Consider the following 26,476-nt stretch of genomic DNA (forward strand, 5'->3'; position numbering starts at 1 on the left):
TTACATAGATGGTCAGGCACCAGTTAATTGATGGTAAATTGAGTTCATGGTTCAGAGTAGTTTCAGGGATAAGACAAGGCTGCAACCTGTCTCTACTGTTGTTCATATTATTTATGGATCATATGTTGAAAACAATAGACTGGCTAGGTGAGATTAAGATATTTAAACACAAAATAAGCAGTCTCGCATATGCGGATGACTTAGTTGTGATGGCAGATTCGATTGAAAGTTTGCAAAGTAATATTTCAGAGCTAGATCAGAAATGTAAGGACTATGGTATGAAGATTAGCATCTCCAAAACGAAAGTAATGTCAGTGGGAAAGAGATATAAACGGATTGAGTGCCAAATAGGAGGAACAAAGTTAGAACAGGTGGACGCCTTCAAGTACTTAGGATGCGTATTCTCACACGATGGCAACATAGTGAAAGAACTGGAAGCGAGATGTAGCAAAGCTAATGCAGTGAGCGCTCAGCTACGATCTACTCTCTTCTGCAAGAAGGAAGTCAGTACCAAGACTAAGTTATCTGTGCACCGTTCAATCTTTCGACCAACTTTGTTGTATGGGAGCGAAAGCTGGGTGGATTCAGGTTACCTTATCAATAAGGTTGAGGTTACAGATATGAAAGTAGCTAGGATGATTGCAGGTACTAGTAGATGGGAACAATGGCAGAAGTGTGTCCACAATGAGGAAATCAAAGAAAAACTGGGAATGAACTCTATAGATGTAGCAGTCAGGGCGAACAGGCTTAGATGGTGGGGTCATGTTACAAGCATGGGAGCAGCAAGGCTACCCAAGAGACTCATGGGTTCAGCAGTAGAGGATAGGAGGTGTCGGGGTAGGCCAAGGAGAAGATATCTGGATTCGGTTAAAAATGATTTTAAAGTAATAGGCTTAACATCAGAAGAGGCACCAATGTTAGCACTGAATAGGGGATCATGGAGGAACTTTATAAGGGGGACTCCAGACTGAACGCTGAAAGGCATAATCAGTCTTAAATGATGATGATGATGATAATTGGAAGTAACTGTCAAAACTTATGCCACCACCATCGTATCTTGGCTTAGAGACCGAGGCAATAAGAGACTTTAGACATAGAATTGACAAAGAATAGAATTCGTCACTTTCCTTAACAGATTGGCAAAGACTTCACTACAGTACACCATCGATACCCCAGCACCAATCGAATTTCTAACCAAAGTTTAGATCTACACTCCTGGAAATGGAAAAAAGAACACATTGACACCGGTGTGTCAGACTCACCATACTTGCTCCGGACACTGTGAGAGGGCTGTACAAGCAATGATCACACGCACGGCACAGCGGACACACCAGGAACCGCGGTGTTGGCCGTCGAATGGCGCTAGCTGCGCAGCATTTGTGCACCGCCGCCGTCAGTGTCAGCCAGTTTGCCGTGGCATACGGAGCTCCATCGCAGTCTTTAACACTGGTAGCATGCCGTGACAGCGTGGACGTGAACCGTATGTGCAGTTGACAGACTTTGAGCGAGGGCGTATAGTGGGCATGCGGGAGGCCGGGTGGACGTACCGCCGAATTGCTCAACACGTGGGGCGTGAGGTCTCCACAGTACATCGATGTTGTCGCCAGTGGTCGTCGGAAGGTGCACGTGCCCGTCGACCTGGGACCGGACCGCAGCGACGCACGGATGCACGCCAAGACCGTAGGATCCTACGCAGTGCCGTAGGGGACCGCACCGCCACTTCCCAGCAAATTAGGGACACTGTTGCTCCTGGGGTATTGGCGAGGACCATTCGCAACCGTCTCCATGAAGCTGGGCTACGGTCCCGCACACCGTTAGGCCGTCTTCCGCTCACGCCCCAACATCGTGCAGCCCGCCTCCAGTGGTGTCACGACAGGCGTGAATGGAGGGACGAATGGAGACGTGTCGTCTTCAGCGATGAGAGTCGCTTCTGCCTTGGTGCCAATGATGGTCGTATGCGTGTTTGGCGCCGTGCAGGTGAGCGCCACAATCAGGACTGCATACGACCGAGGCACACAGGGCCAACACCCGGCATCATGGTGTGGGGAGTGATCTCCTACACTGGCCGTACACCACTGGTGATCGTCGAGGGGACGCTGAATAGTGCACGGTACATCCAAACCGTCATCGAACCCATCGTTCTACCATTCCTAGACCGGCAAGGGAACTTGCTGTTCCAACAGGACAATGCACGTCCGCATGTATCCCGTGCCACCCAACGTGCTCTACAAGGTGTAAGTCAACTACCCTGGCCAGCAAGATCTCCGGATCTGTCCCCCATTGAGCATGTTTGGGACTGGATGAAGCGTCGTCTCACGCGGTCAGCACGTCCAGCACGAACGCTGATCCAACTGAGGCGCCAGGTGGAAATGGCATGGCAAGCCGTTCCACAGGACTACATCCAGCATCTCTACGGTCGTCTCCATGGGAGAATAGCAGCCTGCATTGCTGCGAAAGGTGGATATACACTGTACTAGTGCCGACATTGTGCATGCTCTGTTGCCTGTGTCTATGTGCCTGTGGTTCTGTCAGTGTGATCATGTGATGTATCTGACCCCAGGAATGTGCCAATAAAGTTTCCCCTTCCTGGGACAATGAATTCACGGTGTTCTTATTTCAATTTCCAGGAGTGTATTTAATGTTCTTGGCCTTGGCACTTTTGTATCTCTGCCCATGTACGAAATGGAGCGGTCCACGGGTATACAAGGATGGAACGAGAGCTTTAACTTCAGTCTCAGCAGGCTGTTTACTCTGTATTGCTTGATTATAGACGGTTAGTGCGAGATATCAAGCACAGCGGACGCGAGCGATACGACCTCGGCTTGAAACGAAGACTTTCGGGAATCAGTTGGTCGGAGACCTGCGGACTGTGGCACAGAAACCTCAGTCGTTCGCCCCATTACGACGACTGAGGCTCTGGAAATGGACAAGAGCAGGTAAGGGACTCGGCGTTGGACACTAATTACGACATGCACGAGTGTCTGGAACTTTGGACTTTGCCTTCCTGTTAGTGCTAGTAAACAGGGTCCCATCCGGAACATCCAGCACTGCAGCTGCCACAGACGTGGCTCAACGCAAATGATCCGGGTCACCGACGCAGCAATTCACAACACGTACTGTCACCAACACCTATGTACAAAGTTTTGGGCACCTTAACGTATCGTTAAAACTCTTCGCCTGCAGGTAGTACAGGCGCTGCATTTGTGAAGTTCCTTCGAAGCCGTGTCTCAAGAATCATTACCTGAGTAAGGGTAAATACTGATTCTTTGAAAATGTGTATGGGTTTTATGGCGAGTGCTTAGGCGTTAAGACTACCTCTAACTGTCTGTTAACTGTGGGTCAAATAGACACAATTTCTCCTGTTTTATGTTTACTACTCCAAGGGTGAAGACCGTATACCGTCTATAACTAATTTTTGTTATATGATTTCAATGTTTATCCTCTGTCAGTTTTAAAGTCTGAGTTGAATCAAGCAACTGTATGATGCCTGGTCAGAGTTCAAGTTGGCTACCTTATCTCGACTAATAGATTCACTTTCAGCTCTTTTAATTCTGTTTTCAATCAGTTAATCAAAAGCATTTGCATTTTTGCCCTTTTATCATTTTCTTTCTGAATTTAAAAGATTGATTCAAAAGCTTTTGGAATCTTAAAATTTTATGTAAATGTTCAAAGTGTCATTAAAATAGGGTTATTGTAACACTTGTTTTGCAAGAAGGCAAATTAAGTGTTAACATGCATCTCAATATTTTCGTGGAGCAATGATTGTCCCATAAAATTTCGGACATGCAGCCACATAAATTTCACCTTTTTTCTGCTATGTAGACTATATACCGTCGAACCATCACTCTTAAAAAAAATGGTTCAAATTGCTCTGAGCACTATGGGACTTAACATCTTAGGTCATCAGTCCCCTAGCACTTAGAACTACTTAAACCTAACTAACCTAAGGACATCACATACATCCATGTCCGAGGCAGGATTCGAACCTGCGACCGTAGCAGTCACGCGGTTCCGGACTGCAGCGCCTAGAACCGCACGGCCTCCATCACTCTTAAAACCGTTGGGTGGTGTACAGTTCAAATATCAGAAATTGTGATGAAATTTATGCGGCTACACGCCCGAAAGTTTATGGAAGAAAGTGTTAATTTTTTTTTTAGTACCTCCGAGCCAAGTCTTAAATGCATGTGATTAAAGAATCTGGAAAATCTGAACTGTGATTAAATAGCCGCGTATTAATGTATTTGCAGCAGTTTCATTCAACCTAATTGCTTATATAATGTAATGCTCCTGAGGCAAAATAAAAACGTTATAGAACCGTATTTTGTATACACTGTTCCTCACCATTCCCAGATCCATACTGCCTGTCATTTCAGTCTCGTTCCGTTAATACTCACAGTTGTTGTAGTTCGCAAATTAAGTAACCCACCACACAAAATTCGACTATTTTCCAATGAAAAAATACGTTGCTATGAAGGTACATTTGATGCATATTAAGTTAAAAATTCATGTATATTTAATGAACCTAACACAATCAGTTTTTCTTAAAGTCGGGAGGAGATCTCTTTCTATATACAAGACCGAGAAAGTGAACTGTATATAGCGCACTTACTTCCGCACACGGACGTAAAGCAACACATTATTCATAAATAGATCGCGCTTCACAAACGTGAGACTGAAACCAATTTTGGCAAATGATAGCACGTGAAGCGAAAAGTATTTTGTAATGCGCTTCGTACGCGAATTTTAGTTACTGCCGTGATATACAAGTACCTTAAAGATTCTTCTAAACGAGTAATACATTTTTTCAGAACCCTCGATAACTGGTGAAGCAAGAATTACTGTGGGTTCACAACATCAGTGAAGGATTTACACGTTCACTGTTACACAAATAATGAGCATTTTCATAAGATATTGACCTCTCTTGCCCTCTGTTGCTTGTTTAATTGATTCTGCCGCAGTTCCGACTGCAACAAGAAAATTGCAGCTGTTACTCAAAACTCGCCACTGACGACACTTCTCTGAAAAAAAAAAGATGTAAGAAATGTCGGGAAAACAAGTCACCTCTTCTGTTTAACAGTTTCGGTGGAACACTGTAAACCACTGCACTTTTTATAATAAAAGGCTGGAACTGAAACGTAACAAAGAAATAGGTTGCACACCTCACCGATGTGGCAGTTACTGAAATTCTTGTCATGAAGGTAACGAATGTCGCTGTGAGATGGCAGAAAATCACATTTTATACCGAGAAGTGTCTTCAAAACTGGTTAAGAATGATTGCAGAGCAGCCGACTTGCTTGCGGTGGCGCTCACGGGTGTGTAGCCAACCTGTCACCCTTCCCCGTTGAATAGTGCAACGTGTCAGAGCATCGGCTTACGAACCAGCCGTCCTCACTTTCTGCTAGTGTACAGTCAACAGCACCTGGTAATAAACTTTCGGCGAATATTTCTCTGTGTGGGACGAGCATAAGGAAAGACCAACAGTGGGCGGCTGCGCGGCCATCTACGTACGCACATTGCCCCGCAACCAAAAACAGCAGTACATCCTCATCTTCATCAATACTCTACAAGCCACATGTCGGCGTGTGGCGGAGGGTACTTCCGTCACCATTAACTCATCCCTACTTCCCTGTTCCATTTGGGAATGATGTTTGGGTTGAATGACTGCTGGTAAGCCTCTGTATTAGCTCTATTTCTCGAATTATTTTTCTCGCTGTCGTCATTTCGCAAAATGTATGTGGCAGCAAGTAATTCCTTTTTCCGGCCCTTCGCGGAAGTATTCTCTCGAAATCTGAATAGCGAACCTCTCCGTTAGGTGCAACGCCTTTCTTGTAGCGCCTGTCAATGAAATTCTTTCAGCATCCCTGTAGCGGAAACGCGCCGACTAAACGATCTCACGATGAACTACCATGCGTTCTACCTGCTAAGTGTCTCTGATTGTGGAACAGTACCCAAGAACCAATTTACTATCTCTCCCTGGCAGGATCTTACTCTGGGAGATATCAGTACCAGGCACGTGTTTGGCACTCCACGGTTTCGGATACCGTCAGAAGATAGCTGCTGCAAGATGTAGAGCATTATCATGTAGTCGTCAGATGGACAACATGCGGTGGCCATATGCCTAGAGCATACAGAACGATAACCTGACGTCCTGGACTTCATCTATGAGGATCTACGTCTCTGTCGTTTTTTAACTTGACGCCAATGTTAGTACTATCCCTCAGCATGACATCAATTTATGTGCTATCGACTGGGATTCTTAACATCTGAAACTAATGCACTAGCTTCAACAAATTCCAGACCTGGGTTTAGATGCAGCACTTCACCACGACTCAACAGATATTTTAGAAGCAGGCGTCAACACAACGCTTAGAAGTTGGGAAGACGAGTTTTTGGACAGATTGCGAACGCTGTTACAAAACATGTTGCAGCCAAGAGGAGAAAAGAAGCGGGTCCTTCTTACATGTGAGCTACACGTATGCATCTCATCTATAATATGTTAAAGTTCATAACACTCTTATGGCCACGGGATATATGTGAAATGCCACTCTGTGCTGCTCCCTAGTGAACAAAAAGAAATCTAGTTACAAAATGCCTCAAAACAATTGACAACAAAGAGATACAAATGCACTCGCCTCCTCCGGCCGCCAAGCACATCACTGGAATCAGCTGTTTCCATGTTTACGTCACGATATTACGTTGTAAAAGTTCGTTGTAAAGCTGTTGTATACACAAAGTTTCGAAATATCAAAGTGAATTCTATTGACTCCTGCAATTTGAAAATATCAGAACGAGTGATGAAAGTAATTTTCACTGACTTTTTGTGTGATGAGATGTACATTCTGTTCGTTAAAGGTTATGTGATACAAATAGTAACTGATTCTGCTTTTAGGCGTGTCCAATGTTTTCGGAAAAGACAGTGATGAGGCGTATGTTGGCGCTAAAACCTCCAATACCTCCACAGATGAAGGATTTTCAGGCGAAAGAAAGGGCAGGAAACGTGTAAGAAGAACATGTAACTGGGAAAAAGGTTGCAAAGAGACTGAGGAATGAAAGTGGACATAGAAAAGTCAGGCACTGTGAGTGCTCATTCAACTGTAGAATCAATACCGACACAAGTGTACTGAATATTTCACACTTGAGAAAATGAAAAGAATATTCATTGATTACTGGAAATTGTGTTCAAGAGATTTTTAAACTGCTTTCTTAAGCACATTGATTACAACTCACATTTCAAACAGAAAAAATGTACATACTCCAACAAAATTGTGAGTAGCTTTGCTTTGCTGTGTATTGAAAGATTTTGCGTGCCTTTTTTTAAAAACTCTAGATATTACTAACAAGAAATTCATGAATGCGGTACGTAAAAAGACTGTAAGTGATGTATCACCGAGAGATATGCGAGGAAGACGTGAGTTATCGTCTCGGATTATCACAGAACAAACCAATTTTGTTAAACAACACATTGCTTTCTTTTCATTGCTTGAACGTCGCTATACTAGTACTGCGAATTTCAACATGTGGTACCTATGCACAACACTCATCTTGAAAACAACGTATTAATTTTACAGAGAGTGTTGTGGAAAGCACAACAAATTACCAGTCAAACAATCTTATTAGGGGCATGTTTTTAACTCGGCTTTTAACCTTCTATTCCATGAACCTTATATTGATACTTGTACAAATCGTGATACTGTTTAGATTTCTGTGAAGACAGGGGAACGTAGAACAACGAAAAGCACTGGCGGAGGGAAAGAGCTACATTTGAGGCAAGCAGAAGCGACAAGGAATGCTAACAAAAACAAAAGAATTAACCCACAATTCAGACACTCGCAAAGCCATTTGCTTTGATTTACAAAGGACATTACTACCTGCTATTCTAGCCTTACCGAAGCGATATTTATGGACTTATAATTCCTCTGTACAGAATACTGCAACATAAATGAAAATGAAGGATGATAAGGGTCCCAGGAAATAGCGTCCAGTTTACTCAAGTACGTAAAAGGACTGCCACCCAGTGTTAAACACAGTGATGATTTTAGTGATAAATGTGGAGGAGAAAATAGGAACAAAGACATAGTAATGTTTAGGAGTTATGTTGTAATCCAATCAAATATCAACAGAGTGGATCATCGATCTCTTTTTTGTGATTAAAATTTTGTGGTAACAAAGGAAAGGAAGAATACGATCTACTTCTTTGGTCCTATGGACTGCACTGATACTGGAAGGAATGACTTCAGTACTGAAAAATTCAGTAGAAGATACGCAAGAGAAGGTGTGGTTCCCTTCTGAAATGGATTCGCCATAAATCCTACACTACAAACCAGTATACAATGACGAATATGAGTTTCTCACATATGTTTAACAATTCCTGGAGGAAAACATAAAAATCCCACGACTGTCATCTTGTATCCTCTGTACATTCAGTCTCCCTAGGTTACACTTCCTGAAAACAAATATCTTCTGAACCTACTTCTGTTGATCCCGCCTATCCATCATGAACTGATCCGTTCGTTTCCCAACGAAGAAGGATAACCAAGAAAACAACTAGCCGTGACCCCACTTGAGGAATTTGAATCAGATGATGAGAAAAAGTTTCTGGAAACAGATTACGAATACACTCTTATTTGCGGCACTGTTTTAGTTGCTATATCAACAAAATGCATTATGCTTTTGTTCGGTTATATCAATTTTTTATGATGTATATTATCAAAATGAACTTTTTATGAAGAGAAACGTGACCTAGGTGGTTCTAAATATTTTCAGTAATAAGATAATGAGTGAAACAGTACAAGGTTTCATTCTCTTTCACTATTTAAGCGACAAACTCATTGTGTTCATGTAGCACTACATAAATGATTTGTTATAGCGCTAAATAGCAATTTTATGGTAAATGAATTGAAAACAACGCCTATTAAAGCATTACAGAAATAAACATAAATCACCTTCACTTTAATTCACAATATCCTGAAAACAAAGGGATACAAGTGCATATTTATTTCTACGAATCGTGATATAAAATTGATCATTTGTATTAACCTGTTATTCCAACATTCAACCGGAAAATGCTACAAAGTATTTTTAAATCTAATATGTACAAAAAAACTACAATTCCATTTTGCATTTGCAAGACAATTCTGAAACCGTGTGCACTTTAACTTCAAATTTATCAAAATTACTTACATCCCTTTACTTCCGCCCCTCAATATTGCGTTAACAATATTTGTTTTCGACTTGGCAGAGTGTAATACTTCATCTAATCCAATCACAGTAATTCTCTTAAGTTTAGCCTTCCGCTTATTAAAGAACCCTGTTTACGTTGTGTCATTTGCGTATACTGTTCATATTAGCTTTATTCTGTTTGTAGCAAAACATGTAATTAGTAACAACGGTGGGAAGCAGCGATTAGAAAACTACGTAGTACAGCTACAAAGTAATCACTCCAAGTCAGAGAATGAGAGTCATTTCGTAATAACTACTTACTCATAAGGAATTACAACAGGAATATGTTGAGGTATTCAACCTGTTTGTAAACACTATGTTTTGTGACTACTTACGATCTACCATTTCCAGTCCTGACTCTTCACTGTTGCAATAAAGAAGAATAAAATTTTAGCTTCGTAAATTGCTCCTAGAACTTCTTCTTTTAAAATGTAAAATGGTTATCCGAGTAAATAAACCTTAAACTTCGTCGTAGCGCTGCACCGCAGAACAGCACAGTAAATGAGTGGTAAATTACTTCCCTGCCGACTAATAAGTTCCCTTTTCAGCTAACGAAGTTAAACATACTGCCTACAGGAGTCAATTCACACGCACGCAAGCTCTCTGGCACGGAATCGCTCGCGCGCCGCTACTAACTCTCTCTCTCTCTCTCTCTCTCTCTCTCTCCCTCTCTCCGTTTCCCGCGCGTACACAACACAAACACACACACTCACACTCACACTCGCACACGGACAATGACAAAGAGAGACCCGGCAGCGAAATAAATGAGCTGCTGGAAAGCAATTAACCATGCATTATATTCAGCTAGAACAAGGAAAATTCTTTGCGTTTGAAGTAACACGCCCTGAAAGCAAGCTTTACGTTCCAGCGTTAGTGTGGTATGAAGAGTGTCAGATGTTCATGCATACATCGCCCTCGTGTGGTTGGCCACAGAGAATGACCTGCAGACGCGACCAGCTAATCTTTTCCCTGACATGTCACGACTCCGTTCGAACTCCCTTCGCGAGTGGAGAGCGAAAGCAGAATTTTCTGTCAGAAGCCGCAGATGCATCATGTATTAGGGTACCGGCGAGCTTTGTCACCACAGCCAGCTTAGATCTCGTGTCGAGTTCTGACACGTGCTTCGAGCAGAAACCGAGAACTCAGTGAGCTCACCCTTAAAAGGGCAACCTAGGCCATCCTGGTGGCGTTGGAGCTCAGCAGGTAGTGTAGAATTGGCACTGAATTGCCATGTGAGCGCCCACTGACGGCGTAACCCGTGACAGTGAAGTGTTGTGTACGTGACAGCCAGTTGTATGAAATCAGTACAGAAATATATGGCTACGTGCAAACTTGGCAGAATAGCAGATGGGCGGGAATGAAATTGTGTTTGCATGGGACCATGACAGTAGTTGCCCTATTCGCTTGTGTAGCAAGATTTGGAATAATTTTTTGTGTTTGAATATTATGAATAACTTCGATGAAAACCCTCGTGATGACTGGGTGTTGTGTGCTGTCCTTAGGTTAGTTAGGTTTAAGTAGTTCTAAGTTCTAGGGGACTGATGACCATAGGTGTTAAGCCCCATAGTGCTCAGAGCCATTTGAACCATTTTTTCGATGAAAACGATCTATAGTCACATAACCAGCACTGATTCAGAAGTTACCGTACTTGTAACCCAACTTCTCACGAAATAGTGAGTGCCAAAGACATCTGAGGTTGATTCCATATTTCTGGATTTTCGGACGTTTTTTGGCACCGAACTTCGCAAGCGGTTTCTAATCAAATTGCGTGCCTGTGGTCTACTGTTCCCGTTGTGTGACTGGATTCGTCGTTTCCTGTCGGGAAGGAAACAGTTCGTAGTAATTTACGGGAAGTCAAATCGAAATTATATCTGGGGTTCCCCAAGGTACTGGTACAGGCTCTCCGCTGTTCTTAATCTATGTAAACGATTCAGGAGAGAAACGGGTCAGCGCTCTTACAGTGGTTGCAGACACTGCTGCGGTTTATTGTCTAGCAAAGTCACCAGAAAATCCATACCCGTTTAAAATTCAATTAGCAACATACCAGCATGGTGAGAAAAGTGGAAATTGACGCAAAACAAGAAAATGTGTTAGTTCCTTCGGATGAGTAGTAAAAACATTCAGTTGAATTTCGGTTTCACAATGTTGTTGTTGTTGTGGTCTTCAGTCCTGAGACTGGTTTGATGCAGCTCTCCATGCTACTCTATCCTGTGCAAGCTTCTTCATCTCCCAGTACCTACTGCAACCTACATCCTTCTGAATCTGCTTAGTGTATTCATCTCTTGGTCTCCCTCTACGATTTTTACCCTCCACGCTGCCCTCCAATGCTAAATTTGTGATCCCTTGATGCCTCAAAACATGTCCTACCAACCGATCCCTTCTTCTAGTCAAGTTGTGCCACAAACTTCTCTTCTCCCCAATCCTATTCAATACCTCCTCATTAGTTACGTGATCTACCCACCTTATCTTCACCATTCTTCTGTAGCACCACATTTCGAAAGCTTCTATTCTCTTCTTGTCCTAACTGGTTATCGTCCATGTTTCACTTCCATTCATGGCTACACTCCATACAAATACTTTCAGAAACGACTTCCTGACACTTAAATCTATACTCGATTTTAACAAATTTCTCTTCATCAGAAACGATTTCCTTGCCATTGCCAGTCTACATTTTATATCCTCTCTACTTCGACCATCATCAGTTATTTTACTCCCTAAATAGCAAAACTCCTTTACTACTTTAAGTGTCTCATTTCCTAATCTAATCCCCTCAACATCACCCGATTTAATCGGATACACACAATAAATAACACAAATTCGAGGGTTCTATAATCGACTAATTATCTATGCAATTCAATTACAAACAACTTACATTGGAAACGTCACATAAAATATCTCGTGGTGAACGATAAGCAAAGGCTATTTCATTGGCAGAAAAATTGGAAAACGTATCACATATTTTATAAATTTATTTATTTAATTTTTTTGATGGAATGCCTACAATATGCTTGTCCGTCCTCTTCTGGAAAAATGCTGTGATATATGGGATACTTTCCAGAAAAGGCTGACAGAGGACATCGAAAAAGAGAAAAGAACAGAATTTCATTTTGTATTATTACGAAATAGGGGAAAAAGTATCAAGGATATCATAAACGAGATATTTTCACGGAATTTCAATCACTATTTTTCTCCTCTGAATGTCAAAATACTGTATGACTACACATACAAAGGGAGAAATCACTATCACAATAAAATAAGAAATAGCAGCGCTCTCAAGGGAAGAAAAAGGGGATCATTTTCAGTACTTGCTATACGAGAGTGAAACGGCCGAGAAAGTCTAAAAGCGGTTCCATGGACTCTCTGCAGAGTAGTAGTATAGATGTACGTGTACGAAAGCGGTCCGTTCAACGTGTCTTCTAGGCCTGAGGTAGCAGCGGTAGCCCTGTAGCACAATATGATACAGTGGGCATGAAGAAGTCATTAAGGACTAGGATTGGTGACTAGTATCACACATTGTTAATGGCGACAGAGGGAAATCCAACAACAGTTGCTGCGGCCACTGATTTTGAACAGTTTGTAACGACGCAGCTATTTACACGGTTGCAGAGTTTTGCAGTTAGTTTTATTTCGTTAGGTCAAGCTGTATTGGAGGCTGGCAATGAAGCTTTTAGCCCCGGACGTTGTGTGGTCGGCTGCTGGCATCATAATGCCATCTGTCGTGGTGTGCGGCCCGTGGGATCTGCTCAGTGTGGAGCGTAATAATATCACTTATTTTACTCACCTAAGAAACTGAATAACTATGATAAATATGATGTGTTTGTTTTCAAATTTGGTACAGCAAATTTTATAATTTAGACGAACAGTGTGTAAAATTTTCATGCTGTTAGCTTTAATAGTTTTGAAAATATAAAAAAACTTATTAAAAAAGTACTTAATCGACACTTAGTAAAGCAAATTCAGATAGGCATCACGACAATTTAAGTTTCTTTGTCATTTGAAAATACTAACAGCACTGTCAGCGCGCACAAGTTATTTTTAAAGAATTTTAATTCTAAACGTTTAATAATTTTGCTTTTGTAAGAAAAATAATAGTTTAAAAGTTGATATTTATATTTTGTGTTAGGGTGGGAGTAGATGAGAGTGAATGTGAGTGCGACTGTGTATGTGGGGACATAAGTAAAATTTCAAATTCCGTAACTAGCAAATGTTACGTAACCAGGATGTTGCTTTTGTAATAAGGCAGCCAGAAAGATAGTAAGTAAGAGGACACTTAATTCTAAAGTATATTTCAAGCATATTTTTCTTTTGATTTTCGTTTGGTTTGGTTATGTGGGGCACTTTGTGAATGTTTGAAATATGAAATGATGTAGATGCATCTGTAAATGCTGATTGGAGTAAATCAGTTTGCGCGCGAAATTGATCATGAAAGGTTAATCTGATTGGATGATCGTTTTGATCAACCAATGAGAGAAAAGTCTTTCCCGTGTAATTTAATGAGTTATGTGCCCTGTGAGCGACGGCATTCTGTAAGTCCTTGACTAGCTGTCGGACGAGAAGGTCATGTTGAATGTGTCCGAAAAAGGTATCTGTAAGATGAAGAAATGACGGTCGGTTTATATCGCCGTGCTAGCAGCTGTAATTACGGACATTTCGGTGAAGTTTTGGAATTTTGGTTGCAGAATAAACCGCATGTGAAACTATCGGCCTATGTGTTCCGTACGCATGTACAGAACATTTTGGCGAGCATCTTCTTTCGAAGAATAGACTGAAAAGGACCGAATGTGGACTCGTTTTATGACAGTGTGAATCTCGCAGTATTTCGAGTTGGACTTGGCACATTTCTGGCTGCCTTACGTGTGATATAAGCTGCACGAATTAGTAGTAGATGTACTACCAATGTAAATGTGGGCTTGGTGACACAATAAATGAAATGGACCGTAATAAAACATCAGTATCTACAAACAAACATTTTCAATGAAGGGAGGAAGCACTCACTTTGCCCGTTATTAATAGAGACTTACAGGTTTATCCTGTTACTTCAGTTACGCGGACTTTGTAGTCGCAAGTATGGACGGTGGTTTTCTTCAACGCTGCTTTCTCATCGTCTACATAGTACCTACGAATGGACGCTATACTAAGGTAGTGGACATCAATAATTAAATCGCAACGCAGCGCTACAACCCCGCGCCGCCACAAATTGTCAACAGATTTTCGAGTGAATATTGTGAAGGTAACTGCAAGCATTTAACAAATCGATAGCGTTTTTGTGGCTAAGTTTGTCGGCTCTCTGCCTTGTCGATTTCGGTATCGAATCTGAAGTCTCTGAAAAATCATAATACCAGCCTATGATGTCAGCAACAAAACCAGGATACATACTGTCACCGTCAATAATGTTTTCTGTATTTAAATTTTTTTTTTCTGAACTTGTCTAAAAATGACACCAGTGCAACATATTTACCGTTTGTGGTGCTTCGCCATGGATGTGGAGAAACATAACAATATTTGTGAACTAAATTAAGGTCATTGTGTTGTTTTTGTAGTTAGGCATGTTCTAATGTCGTTAATGTTCATCCAGATTATCCTCTCGTTCCGTCAAGCAAGTTGGGAGTCACACTGATATATTACAGGAAAACAGTGAAATCAGATTTTATTTAAAATAGCCAAAGAAAAGAATCATTTGCCACCTAGAACAAGAACGGATCTACCTTTCGACCCTGGGTTACGTGTAGGATCCCCTTACACCATGTACATTATCATTAGAAGTATGGAATAGTTTCATTTATACTACACAAACGTATGAAAAGCTATGAAAAATTGCACTTAAATATCGAAACTGTAAAGGCAAATCTTCAGCTACTGAATGATAGTTATCAAGACTAGAATATGGACACTGTCAACAACGCTAGAGACTGAGGGGAAAATTTTCTTAAAAATTTTGTTGTTACTGTAAGCTTACAAATACTTTGTAATGTTAATTATTGCTGTATTTGTTATTTAATAAATGCTGTGTCAGATGCAGTTTTATTTTACTTTTTGTGTCGCTCCATAAATGAAAACAGCATTGACTATTATGTATCAGAGATATTTACAGTATTATGACGCAATCTTAATCAGCACTGATGATCTGCTAACATCGAACGTCCCTGTTATCGAGGCTAGAGACGATATGAGCGTTATGTTTCCAAGGAGTGCGGTGAGCTTAGTACAGGTGCAGTGTTGCGGGTTGCGTACCTGCCGGCGGTGGAGCTGACGGCAGCGTGTCCGGAGAGCGCATGCGCGGTGCGGCAGCGGTAGGGCCCGGCGCGCGCGTCCTCCTCTGTCGCGGATCGGACGTGCAGCTCACCGGTGGGGAACACAGAGAAGCGACCACCTGCAAACAACGAGACAACTGTACTGCCGCCACACGTCCGCCAGCCTCGAAAACAAAGGGGGCATGTGACAAAGTCGCTGTGTGGAACACACACTGCGCCAAACTTTGCAACACACAACAAAGGCAGTAAGGTTTCACACAGAACAGCACCGAGGTGATCCTGCGCGGCTGGCAGATATGCTAATGCTGCATCCTCCCCCTCTACGGTTTAAAACCACCTTTCTGCCGTTTTTTGTAAGCATATTTACCAAATTTTATAAATTTGCCGCTAGTTTAAATAAAAATAATATAATATTTAAAAACATTACTTGAATGCACCATAGTGATAAATAATAATGCACACAACGAATTAAATATAAATTTTTAATAAATAAATTACGAATTGTATCACCTTAAGAATGAATGTAAATAAGTTTCAATGTACTGATGGAACTGGACCTTGATTTTACAATTGGTATCCTGCAGCATTGGCAACTTACTTAGCTTGCATTTACAGCGGATGTCTTGATTTTACAATTGGTTTTCTGCAGCATTGGCCGCTTACTTAGCTTGCATTTATAGCGGATGTCTCGCCCAGAGCAATGTCCCAAGTGACTGGAAAAGTGTAAAGGAAAACGAACGGGCCCGCAAAAAATTACAGAGCAATATCTTTAATATAGATTTCTCAGTTAGAATGTAATAAATTTCCTTGATAGGGAAAAGCTTTTGTCCACAAGTCAGCACAGTTTTACCCAAAGCATCACTCGTGCGAAAAGTGGCTTGCCCTCTTAGTACATGAGATCCAGCGAAATGTGGATGAAGGGCAACAGGCGGATTTTCTGTTTCTAGGTTTCAGTAAAGCATCTGACACGGTACCCCATTGACGACTGTTAACGAAGGTACAAGCGATGGAACAGGATCCCAGGTCTATGAGTAGCTTAAAAACTTCGTAACAATATGTCGCACTCGATGGCGAGTGTTCATCAGAGGCCGTGCGTTGGGACCGCAGTTATTTTCTATACGCGGCAGTGGCCTGGCGCCGCGCAGGATTAGCCGAGCGGTCTAGGCGCTGCAGTCATGGACTGTGCGGCTGATCCCGGCGGAGGTTCGAGTCCTCCCTCAGGCATGGGTGTGTGTGTTTGTCCTTAGGATAATTTAGGTTAAGTAGTGTGTGAGCTTAGGGACTGATGACCTTAGCAGTTAAGTCCCACAAGATTTCACATTTGAACATTTTGAAGTGGTCTGGCGAACAGCGTAAGCGGTAGTCTGCGGCTGTTTGCTGATGATGCTGTGGTGTATGGCGAGGTATTGTCGCTGAGTTACTGTAGGAGGATGCAAGATGACTTAGACAAAATTTCTAGAAGATGTGATGAATGGCAGCTGGCTCTAAATGTAGAACAATGTAAGTTAATGCAGATGAGTGGGAAAAACAAACCCGTAGTGTTCGAGTACAGCATTAGTAGTGGTGCTTGGCATAGTCACGACAGTTAAATATCTAAACGTAACGTTGCAAAGCGATATGAAATGTATGGAAAGTGCAAGGATTGTGTTAGGGAATGAGAGTAGTCGACTTCGGTTTATAGGGAGAATTTTAGAGATGTGTGGTTCATCTGTGTACGAAACCGCATGTAGGACACTAAATGTGACGCATAGTAGAGTACTGTTTGGGATCCGTAGCAGTTCGGATTAAACGGAGACACAGAAGTAATTCTGAGGAGGGATGCTTGATTTGTTACCGGTAGGTTCGAACAACACGCAAGTATTACGGAAATGCTTCAGGAATTCAAATGGAGGTTACTGGAAGGAAGCTGACTTTCTTTCCGAAGAACACTACTGACAAAATTTACAGAATCTGAGGCAGACTGCAGAACGATTCTTCTGCCGCCAACGTACATTTTGCCTAAGGACCACGAAGATAAGACTGGAGAGATTAGGTCTCGCACGGAGACATATAGATACTTGTTTTTCCCTCGCTTTCTTTGCGAATGGAATATAGATGGAAATGACTAGTAGTGGTATGGGGTACACGCCACCACATATCTTGCGGTGGCTTGCAGAGTATGAACGTAAAGTAAAATTATATCTACATCTTTTTGTTCGTGGTAACTACTGTATTCTGGTTTTAGAATGATGTATAATAGAGAATATATAATGTTTGCTTGTCACGAATTTCTGATAGGGAATAAAGTATTAATTGCCAGCGGCCTTGCCACAGTGGTAACACCGGTTCCCTTCAGATCACCAAAATTAAGCTCCCGTCGGCCTTGGTTAGCACTTGGATGGGTCACCGTTCGTGTCTCCCGAGCGCTTTTGCCAAGCGGGGTGCGCTGAGCCTTTGTGAAGCCAAATGAGAAGGTAATTCACTGAGAATAAGTAAGTCCGATCACGACAACTGGAAACGGCCGTGAGAGAGCGGTGTGCTGACCACATGTCCCTCCGTATCTGCATCCAGTGAGGCCTATCGGCTGAGGATGATACGGCGGTCAGTCGATACCGCAGGGCCTTCTGAGACCTGTTCAGGCGGAGATCAGTTTTTTTTATATAAAGTATTAGAGATAAATATAAAGACAAGGGACTGTAATTAAGAGGTGAGGATATATTCCACTCCAAGAATTGTATTTTTGTGATGTTACTAATTGACAAATCCGACGTAGCCCAGTTTTTCATATTGCCAGTTTGACCTGTGATCAAGACGAACGCCTTCCTTTCGTTTATTGTTGCCCTACATATTCTGCAGTAGACTTGGTGTGAGAAGACCCCAGACAATTTTTGTACACTGGGCGCAAAGGCTTCACAGTATCTACAAAGCGATTCTGCAAACTTCTATATAGCAACGCCTCTTCATAGCCCTATAGACGGTTACTGTTTTTGCCTACAGCCATTTGCACTTCGCAGTTGAATGTTGTCGAAAAGGGTGCCAGGTGTCAGGGATATCCTCAAGTTGATTCGACTGCAGAAATATCTTGGCAGTAGATAAGAAACGTATATAAACTTCGTGCATGATGCGTCATTTTTTGACACATCTCACTGTTTATGGCATCGTATCTTTTGAACCATGTGTCCTACAGGGATATACTTCTGTTGGTACATTCAACGACGTATGTGGATACTCTCTGCCCAATTTGTTGCCACTAATGTTAGTAGCAGGGAAGTAGTAAATTTAAACGTCATGCACAAAGAGGCAGTTTCCCACGCATCTCAGTGTTTCTGTAGTGATATAGTCATCACATAACTTTGTAGATGCATTTAGAGGGGTATACGAAATTTATATGGAATAGAATTACTAGCACTGAAGTAACAAATTTAAATGTGTTGCTTTCCACACATTTCAACGTTTGTGACATAATACCCTCTGAATTATGGTAAGTAATGCCCGCCCGCCTAGCCGCGAAGTCTAACGACCGGTGGATTAGTGTCCAGGTCTAGCGTGCCGGTCTTCCTGTGGATGGTTTCTAAGGCGGTTTTCTATCTAGCGCGGCCGCTACCGTCGAAGGTTCGAATCCTGCCCCGGGCATAGATGTGTGTGATGTCCTTAGGCTACTTAGGTTTAAGTAGCTCTAAGTTCTAGGGAAGTGATGACCTCAGATGTTAAGTCTCATAGTGCTCAGAGCCATTTGAACCATTTTTTTCCATCTACCTCGGCGAATGCGGGCTGGTTCCCCTTATTCCTCCTCAGTTACGCTGTGTCGGCGATTGCTGTGCAAACACCGTAAGTACTCTATCACGCAAATGTTCGGGGCTACGCTCGTTGGGTATGAGCCGTTCCCTGAGGGGTCCAATGGGGGGCCGAACCGCACAATATCCCTGGGTTCGGTGTGGGGTGGCGGTTGGGTGGGTGGACTCATGTTGCCTGTTGTGGGTTTGTGAACCACTGAGGGCTCCGGAGGGTCGAAGCTTCTCCATCGTTTCTAGGTCCCCGGTTTACATGCATACATGAATAAATACCTAAATGATAAGTATGTGGTTTTTATCCCGTCAGCGACTGTTGCCTGACAGCAAGGCGTATGTGTACGTAGTATGGTTGAAATCAGTCGAGTGGTTTCGGAGGAGATGTGGAAGGTACGCTCAGGCATGCCTACATACATTTTTATAATACGTGTGGATTACTTTAAATGACCTAGCTTTGTGCGAAGAAAACTAGTACTTTCGTTACAGCACCTGCTGGCCGATCGTTAGGATTCTACTGTATCGTAGCGAAATAGCAACAGGAACTTATTTGCTGAGATGTGAAGGCAGCAGATTTGTGAACTGAGTAATCTGTTGCAACCATAGGATTGGGCAAAAAGGAGCATGAGGGCGCACTTGCCACTCCTGGAACCTGGGTACAAACTTTTTATTCGTTACACAATTTTCATACATTTCTACCAATGTTTATCACACTGCTGAGCCATACGGGAAATAATGAGATTAGTAGTCACTACATATCTTGGAATTTTTTGGTTCTTACGCTCTTCAAGAGACTGTATGCCGATTTGTAGATAAAGCTGCGGTTTAGGTGCTGTGCGGTAGTAATGACAGGAAGCTTAGAACGATGCCGAAAGAACTGGCTGCGGTGGCCGAGCGGTTCTAGGCGCTTCATTCCATAAACACACGACTGCTACGGTCGCAGGTTCGAATCCTGCCTCGGGCATGGATGTGTGTGATGTCCTTAGGTTAGTTAGGTTTAAGAAGTTCTAAGTTCTGATGACCTCAGATGTTAAGCCCCATAGTGCTCAGAGCCATTTGAACCATTTGGTGCCGAAAGAGCGTGCTCAATCCTTTCTTTGCCACTTCTTCATAGAGCCCTTATCGACTTGCAGACTACGTGCCGTGCGTATTCCTACGTCAGTTCTCAGAACGACATAAACATGGCGGCAGAATACGCCCCCATCATCCGTCCCCCAGTTCGCACAAGGACAACCGCTACCTTCACTACACAACGGAATCACAACAATAGTTTACGGCTGGGCTGTGGACGAAGAAGACCAGTAATAGTTTGCCGAATATACAATCAGATTTACATGACAGAGAAACTGTAGTGCTCACTGAAGAACACGGCCATGATAAACTGTAGGAGTATAGTAAATCTTGGGGGCTAAATGGATAAGTCGGAAAAGACAAGACTGTTGTCTACGATGGAAGAGAGGGAAAAGTGTGAACTTTCTAGAGCGAAAGATTTTTCTCTCCGAGGATTGAGACATTCTCTAACTCTATGGGATGCAACACAACGTCAAATGTCCAGTTGGGATAACCGAACAATAACGGGATGAAGACACTAGGACTGCTCTGGTTCAGATCTAGGCTGTTACAAATCGGTTCTACAGGCCAGTTGGTGGATGAAATGGGGAGGTTTCACACATTCATCCAGCCGCTTTCGCGAACCAACGCAAAAAGTAATTATTGAAAAACATTGTATTGAATTTCAGTTACGCCAGTCGGAAAAAAATAGGAAGCATAAAAGTAATGCAGTGACTCAATATATGTTATTAGAAGTCAAGTTTAATGTGGTGTAGATGTAATTAAAGTTGAATTAGCGTTTCTTAAAGTTTGTTTCTAGGTTCTCCGCTTTATGGAGTACTAAAGTGGTATTTGTTGGTTACTGCTATTATCATCTGACAATATTTTCTTAATAGTACTGAATTTTTATATTTCCGATTTTTAATTTCAGTATCAGTCTAATATTATTGGAATGTAATTAATTTTTGTGGACTTTTCTACCTATATTTCTTAGCTAATTAGTCTATTCAGTAACAAGTTAGTATCCATATTCGCATTGTAATATTAAAAGATTGTATACTTTATTGAAATATACATATCATTTCAATATAGAAGTAATGTACATCAAAACTACAAGATGAATATTAGGCAATAAGTTGAAACGGAATAAGTTTTGTGTACTTCCTGTCAACACTAGTCCTTGGGGCGTGACACGCTTTCAAACTCACCGAACCAGTTATAACGAAAATGGCAGGTTCAGAATTTTGCTCCCTCGTCGATAAATTTCTGCCGACATCCATGGTTGCAATACAACTCGTGGCAACTATTGGTATCACTTCGGTAGTATTCGTTTCTCTATGGTGCTACTTGCACCTTGTGTGTCTATAAATGACTCTGTCACAAGAATTTGCATGTATAGTCGTGGCCCTATGGAAAGCTTTCCTCCTATTAGCAGAAAATAAGAGCACCAGACTCACAGTTAATTCGTGAACACTCTTGTTGGAGCCTGCTACCGCTTTAGGATAAGGAGAAAATTTTTCCTCCAGGCAAAGAGATGCCGCAGACATCATTAAGATGTTGTTTTTCTTATCCGGAAATATTTTGTGTAATGACGAGGCGTTAGATGCCACCTGCAGAGGAGTTTTGTTAATAGCTCTTTTTAAAGTAGGCATGTTGCATATACGAGAAGCAATAGTCATGTTGCATGTACGATAGGCAATCTCTAACTTTTGGCGATCATCTCAAGAGAATCAAGGTCCGATTAGGAAATTTCGTGGCGTTCGCAGCCCTTCTCACCACATTCATCCTTCAATGCGAAACATTTCTCCTGCACATTGGCCGGGGTGACGAAAATATGTAAACACCAAAAGCACAACAGGCTACCATACACAAAAAGGCGAAGATTAACAGTAGGCATTCAAAACAGCTTCCAGTGGTCTCGGAATGGGTAAATACAGGGCCCGTAGGCGTAAGTTTAATAGACTAACCAGGAGGAATCAATGCTCACGAAGTGGGATACGAAAGCACTAAGGAATGAAAAGATATGTTTGGAGATTTCCGAGGCTGTAGATACTGCTGTGAGGAACAGCTCGGCAGCAGCTCAGCTGAAGAGGAATGTACATTTTTAATAAGGGCAATCACTGAAGTTGTAGACGAAAATGTGGGTACAACGAAGGTAACTTCGATGAAACTATGTGAAACAGAAAATGTACTTCAGTTGATCGCCGAAGGGTGGAAGTAAAAAACGTATAGGGCGATTCAGGAATACAGAAATGCAGGTCACTTAGGAATGAAACAAACTGGAAGTGAATGGAAGCTAAGGCGAAAGTCGTACATGAAAAATACGAAGTAATCAAAGAAGAAATTTTTGTCTGAAGGACTGATTCAGAATATAGATAAGACAAAGCAATCTTCGTTGAAATTGAAAGCAAGGGCGATAACATCAAGAGTGCACCTCCATTGTTAAAAGCGGAGGATCGAGAGGACACGTGGAAAAAGAATATTGAAGGCTCTGTGAAGGAGAGGACTTACCTGATGACTTAATAGAAGAAAAATAGGAGTCTATAGGGAACACACAGGCGATCAATTATTAACATGAGAATCTAGAAGAGATTTGGAAAACTTAAAATCAAATAAGGCAGCAGGGAGGTTCACATTCCACCGGAATTTCTAAAACCATTGGGAGGAAGTGGCAAGAGCGATTATTCATGTTGGTGTGTGGAATGTACGTGACGGAAAAACGTTATCCACAAAATTCACTAGTTTCCAAAAGCTGGCAAATGCGAGAATGCACAATCAGTTATAACAGCTCATGGATCCAAGTTGCTGACAAGAATAACATACAGAAAAATGGAAAAGAAAGTTTGAGATCTTCCAGACAACGAACAGTTAGGCTATAGCAAAGGTAAAGGTACCACAGAGGCAGTTCAGACGTTGCGGTTGACAATGGAAGCAAGCCTGCAGAAACATCAAGTCACGTTCATAGGGTCACCCGACTTGGAAAAAGCGTTAGACAATGCTAAAACGTCCCCGACGATTGAAATTCTGAGTGAAGAGGGGTTAAGCTGTAGGGAACAATCGGTACTACTTAATATGTACAGGAACCAAGTGGGAACGATACGACTGGAAGACTAAGAACGAAGTGCGAGGATTAAAATGGTGTAAGACAGGGATGTAATCATCAACACCTGTTGTTCAATATAAACGTGGGAAAGGTGTTAACGGAAATACACTGAAGCGTCGAAGAAACTGGTATTGGTATTCGATTTCAAATACAGAGATATATAAGAAGGCAAAATGTGGGGCGTCGGTAACAACCATTTAAGACAACAAGCACCTGGCGCAGTTGATAGATCGGTTTTGCTGCTACAATGGAAAGTTATCAAGATTTAAGTCAGTTTGAACGTGGCGTTATAGTCGGTGCACGAACAATGGGACACAGCATCTCCGAGGTAGCGATGAAGAGGGGATTTCCACGTACGACCATTTCACGAGTGTACCGTGAATATCAGGAATCCGGTAACACATCAAATCTCCGACGTGGCTGCGGCCGGAAAAAGATCCTGCAAGAACAGGACCAATGACGACTGAAGAGACTCGTTCAGCGGGACAGAATTGCAACCTTTCCGCAAATTACTGATGATTTCAACGACGGGTCATCAACAAGTGCTAACCATTCAACGAAACATAATAGACAAGGGTTTTCGGAGCCGAAGGCCCACTCGTTTACTCTTGGACACTGCACTACACAAAGCATTACGCCTCGCCGGGGCTCGTAAGCACCGACGTTGGACTGTTGATGGCTGGAAACATGTTGCCTGCTCGGACGAGTCATTCACAAATTGTATCGAGCGGATGGGTGTGTACGGGTATGGAGGCAATCTCATGACACCATGGACCCTGCAAGTCGGCAAGGCACTCTTCAAGCAGGTGGAGTCTCTGTAATGGTGTGGGACGCGTGCAGTAGGAGTGATATGGGACCCCTGATACGTCTAGATTCGACTCTGAGAGGTAACACGCACGTAAGTATCCTGTCTGATCACGTGCATCCATTCATGTCCATTGTACATTCCGACTGACTTGGGCAATTCCAGCAGGAACATGCATCTCCCCACGCGTCCAGAATTGCTACATTGTGGCTTCACGAACACTCTCCTGAGTTTAAACACTTCCACTGGTCACCAAACTCCCCAGACGCGAAAATTATTGAAGATATTGGGGATACCTTGCAACGTGCTACTCATAAGAGATCTCCACCCACTCGTACTTATGGACAGGCTTGCAGGATTCATGGTCTCAGTTCCCTCCAGCCCCACTTCAGACATTAGTCGAGTCCAAGCCACGTCGTGTTGCAGCACTTCTGCGGATCGCGGGAGCTCTACACGATATTGGACAGGCGTACCAGTTTCTTTGACTCTTCACTGTAAAAGAAAGTTTCAGCAAAGGGAATAAAATTCAAGGTGAAACCATGTAAATTCACTGACAACATTGGTATCCTCAGTGCAAGTGAAATTTTACAGTATCAGTATAATGGAATGAACAGCCTGATGAGTACAGAGTATGGATTGAGTGTAAATCGAGAAAAGACGAAAGTAATGAGAAGTAACAGAAATGAGACAGCGACAAACTTGATATCAGAGTTTTGGGATCACGAAGCAGATAAAGTTAAGAAATTCTTCTACTTACGCCACAAAATAACCTTTGGTGAACGTAGCAAGCAGCACATAAAAAACAGACTAGTACTGGCAAAATGGGCTTTCTGGCCAAGATATGTCTATTACTGTAAATATAGGTCTTAATGCGAGGAAGAAATGTCTGAGAGTGTATGCTTTGAGCACCGCACTATATGACAGTGAGACATGGTCTGTGGGAATAGAAGCATGTTGAAAACTACACAGACTGTCAATGTAAGGAATAAGGAGGTTCTGGGCGGAATCGGTGAGGAAAGAAATATATGGAAAACACTGACAAGAAGGAGGACAGGATGATGTGACATCTGTTAAGACACCAGTGGATAATTTCCGCGGTGCTACAGGGAGCTGTAGAGGGTGAAAACTGTACAGAAAGACAGATTGAGATACATCCAGAAAACAGTTGAGGACTTTGGTTAGAAGCACCTGATGAAAATAAACAGGAAGTTTTCAGGGAACCTTATACCACTTTTCGTGAAGCATAATGGCAAGTTCTGGAAACGATGATAGAGATGGTCAGCGAACACGCACTCTTCTATCCGAAAAAGTCGACCACCAAAGCTCAACAACATTATTCCAAAGAAAATTCCGCACTGGCTGTATCGATGATTTCTATTAAATCTGCGACCGGTTTCGCACCACTTATCGGTGCATCCTAAGGCAGTCTGTACAAAATATAATACATTAAGAGCTCATAGTATTCGATGCCCCAATCCTTAGGTATAAACTGAACTTTTAAACAACCAGTTTTTTGAATGAGACAATAAAGTACTCACATACGCTGTTTATAACATGGTAACGTTGAACATTGCCACCTCCAATATACTGTCATCTGGTGAAAGATGTAGTTGAAATTTAAAAATCTTTTTTAAAAATTAAACACCTTGTACACGTCATCCGACCTCTGGCGATCCTCGCGCCACTGCGTGAGCGCTTTCCGTGTTTCGGCCAGTCAGTCAGGCCGTGTCCATTGCCGCGCGGCTCCTCTCAGCTTGCACCGTAAGTTCTGACATGTTCACATGGCCCTAAGATCCACTGTTTGTTCATGATAATGTTTGCGCTCTTCGCCGTTCGTGTTAAGGGGAGTTTTATCAGAATCGTATTTTATTTTTATTTTCTAGGTCATTGGCGCCCTATCATTTAAAAATTTTTTTTAAGAATGATTTTTAAATTTTAACTACCGCTTTCACCAGATGACGGTATATTGGACGAGAATGGTGGGGAGTGGCTACAAGGCAATGTTCAACGTTACCATGCCATAAATACCGTATATGAGTACTTTATCGTCTCATTCAAAAAAACTGGTTGTTTAAAAGTTCAATTTATACCTCAGAATTGGGGGATCGAATACTTTATATGAGCTCTTATTATATTATTTTTTGTACAGATTGCCTGAGGATGCACCGATAAGTGGTGCGAAACCGATCGCAGATTTAATAAAAATCATTGATACAGCCAGTGCGAAATTTTATTTGGAAAAATGTCGAAGTTTGGCTGTGGTTTCCCCACCCTACAAAACAAC

General features: G+C 42.2%; 1 protein-coding gene across 1 annotated transcript in view; it reads right to left on the bottom strand.

Moving 5' to 3' along the window:
• Positions 1–26,476, bottom strand: part of LOC124594523 (Down syndrome cell adhesion molecule-like protein Dscam2) — a 322,560-nt gene that overhangs the window by 37,158 nt on the left and 258,926 nt on the right. The window contains exon 3 of the mRNA XM_047132897.1: positions 15,451–15,589. Within this exon, the coding sequence (XP_046988853.1) occupies positions 15,451–15,589 (139 nt within the window). The remainder of the gene's footprint in view (positions 1–15,450; positions 15,590–26,476) is intronic.

This window comes from Schistocerca americana, chromosome 2, assembly GCF_021461395.2.
Source record: "Schistocerca americana isolate TAMUIC-IGC-003095 chromosome 2, iqSchAmer2.1, whole genome shotgun sequence".
NCBI classification, from domain to species: Eukaryota; Metazoa; Arthropoda; class Insecta; order Orthoptera; family Acrididae; genus Schistocerca; species Schistocerca americana.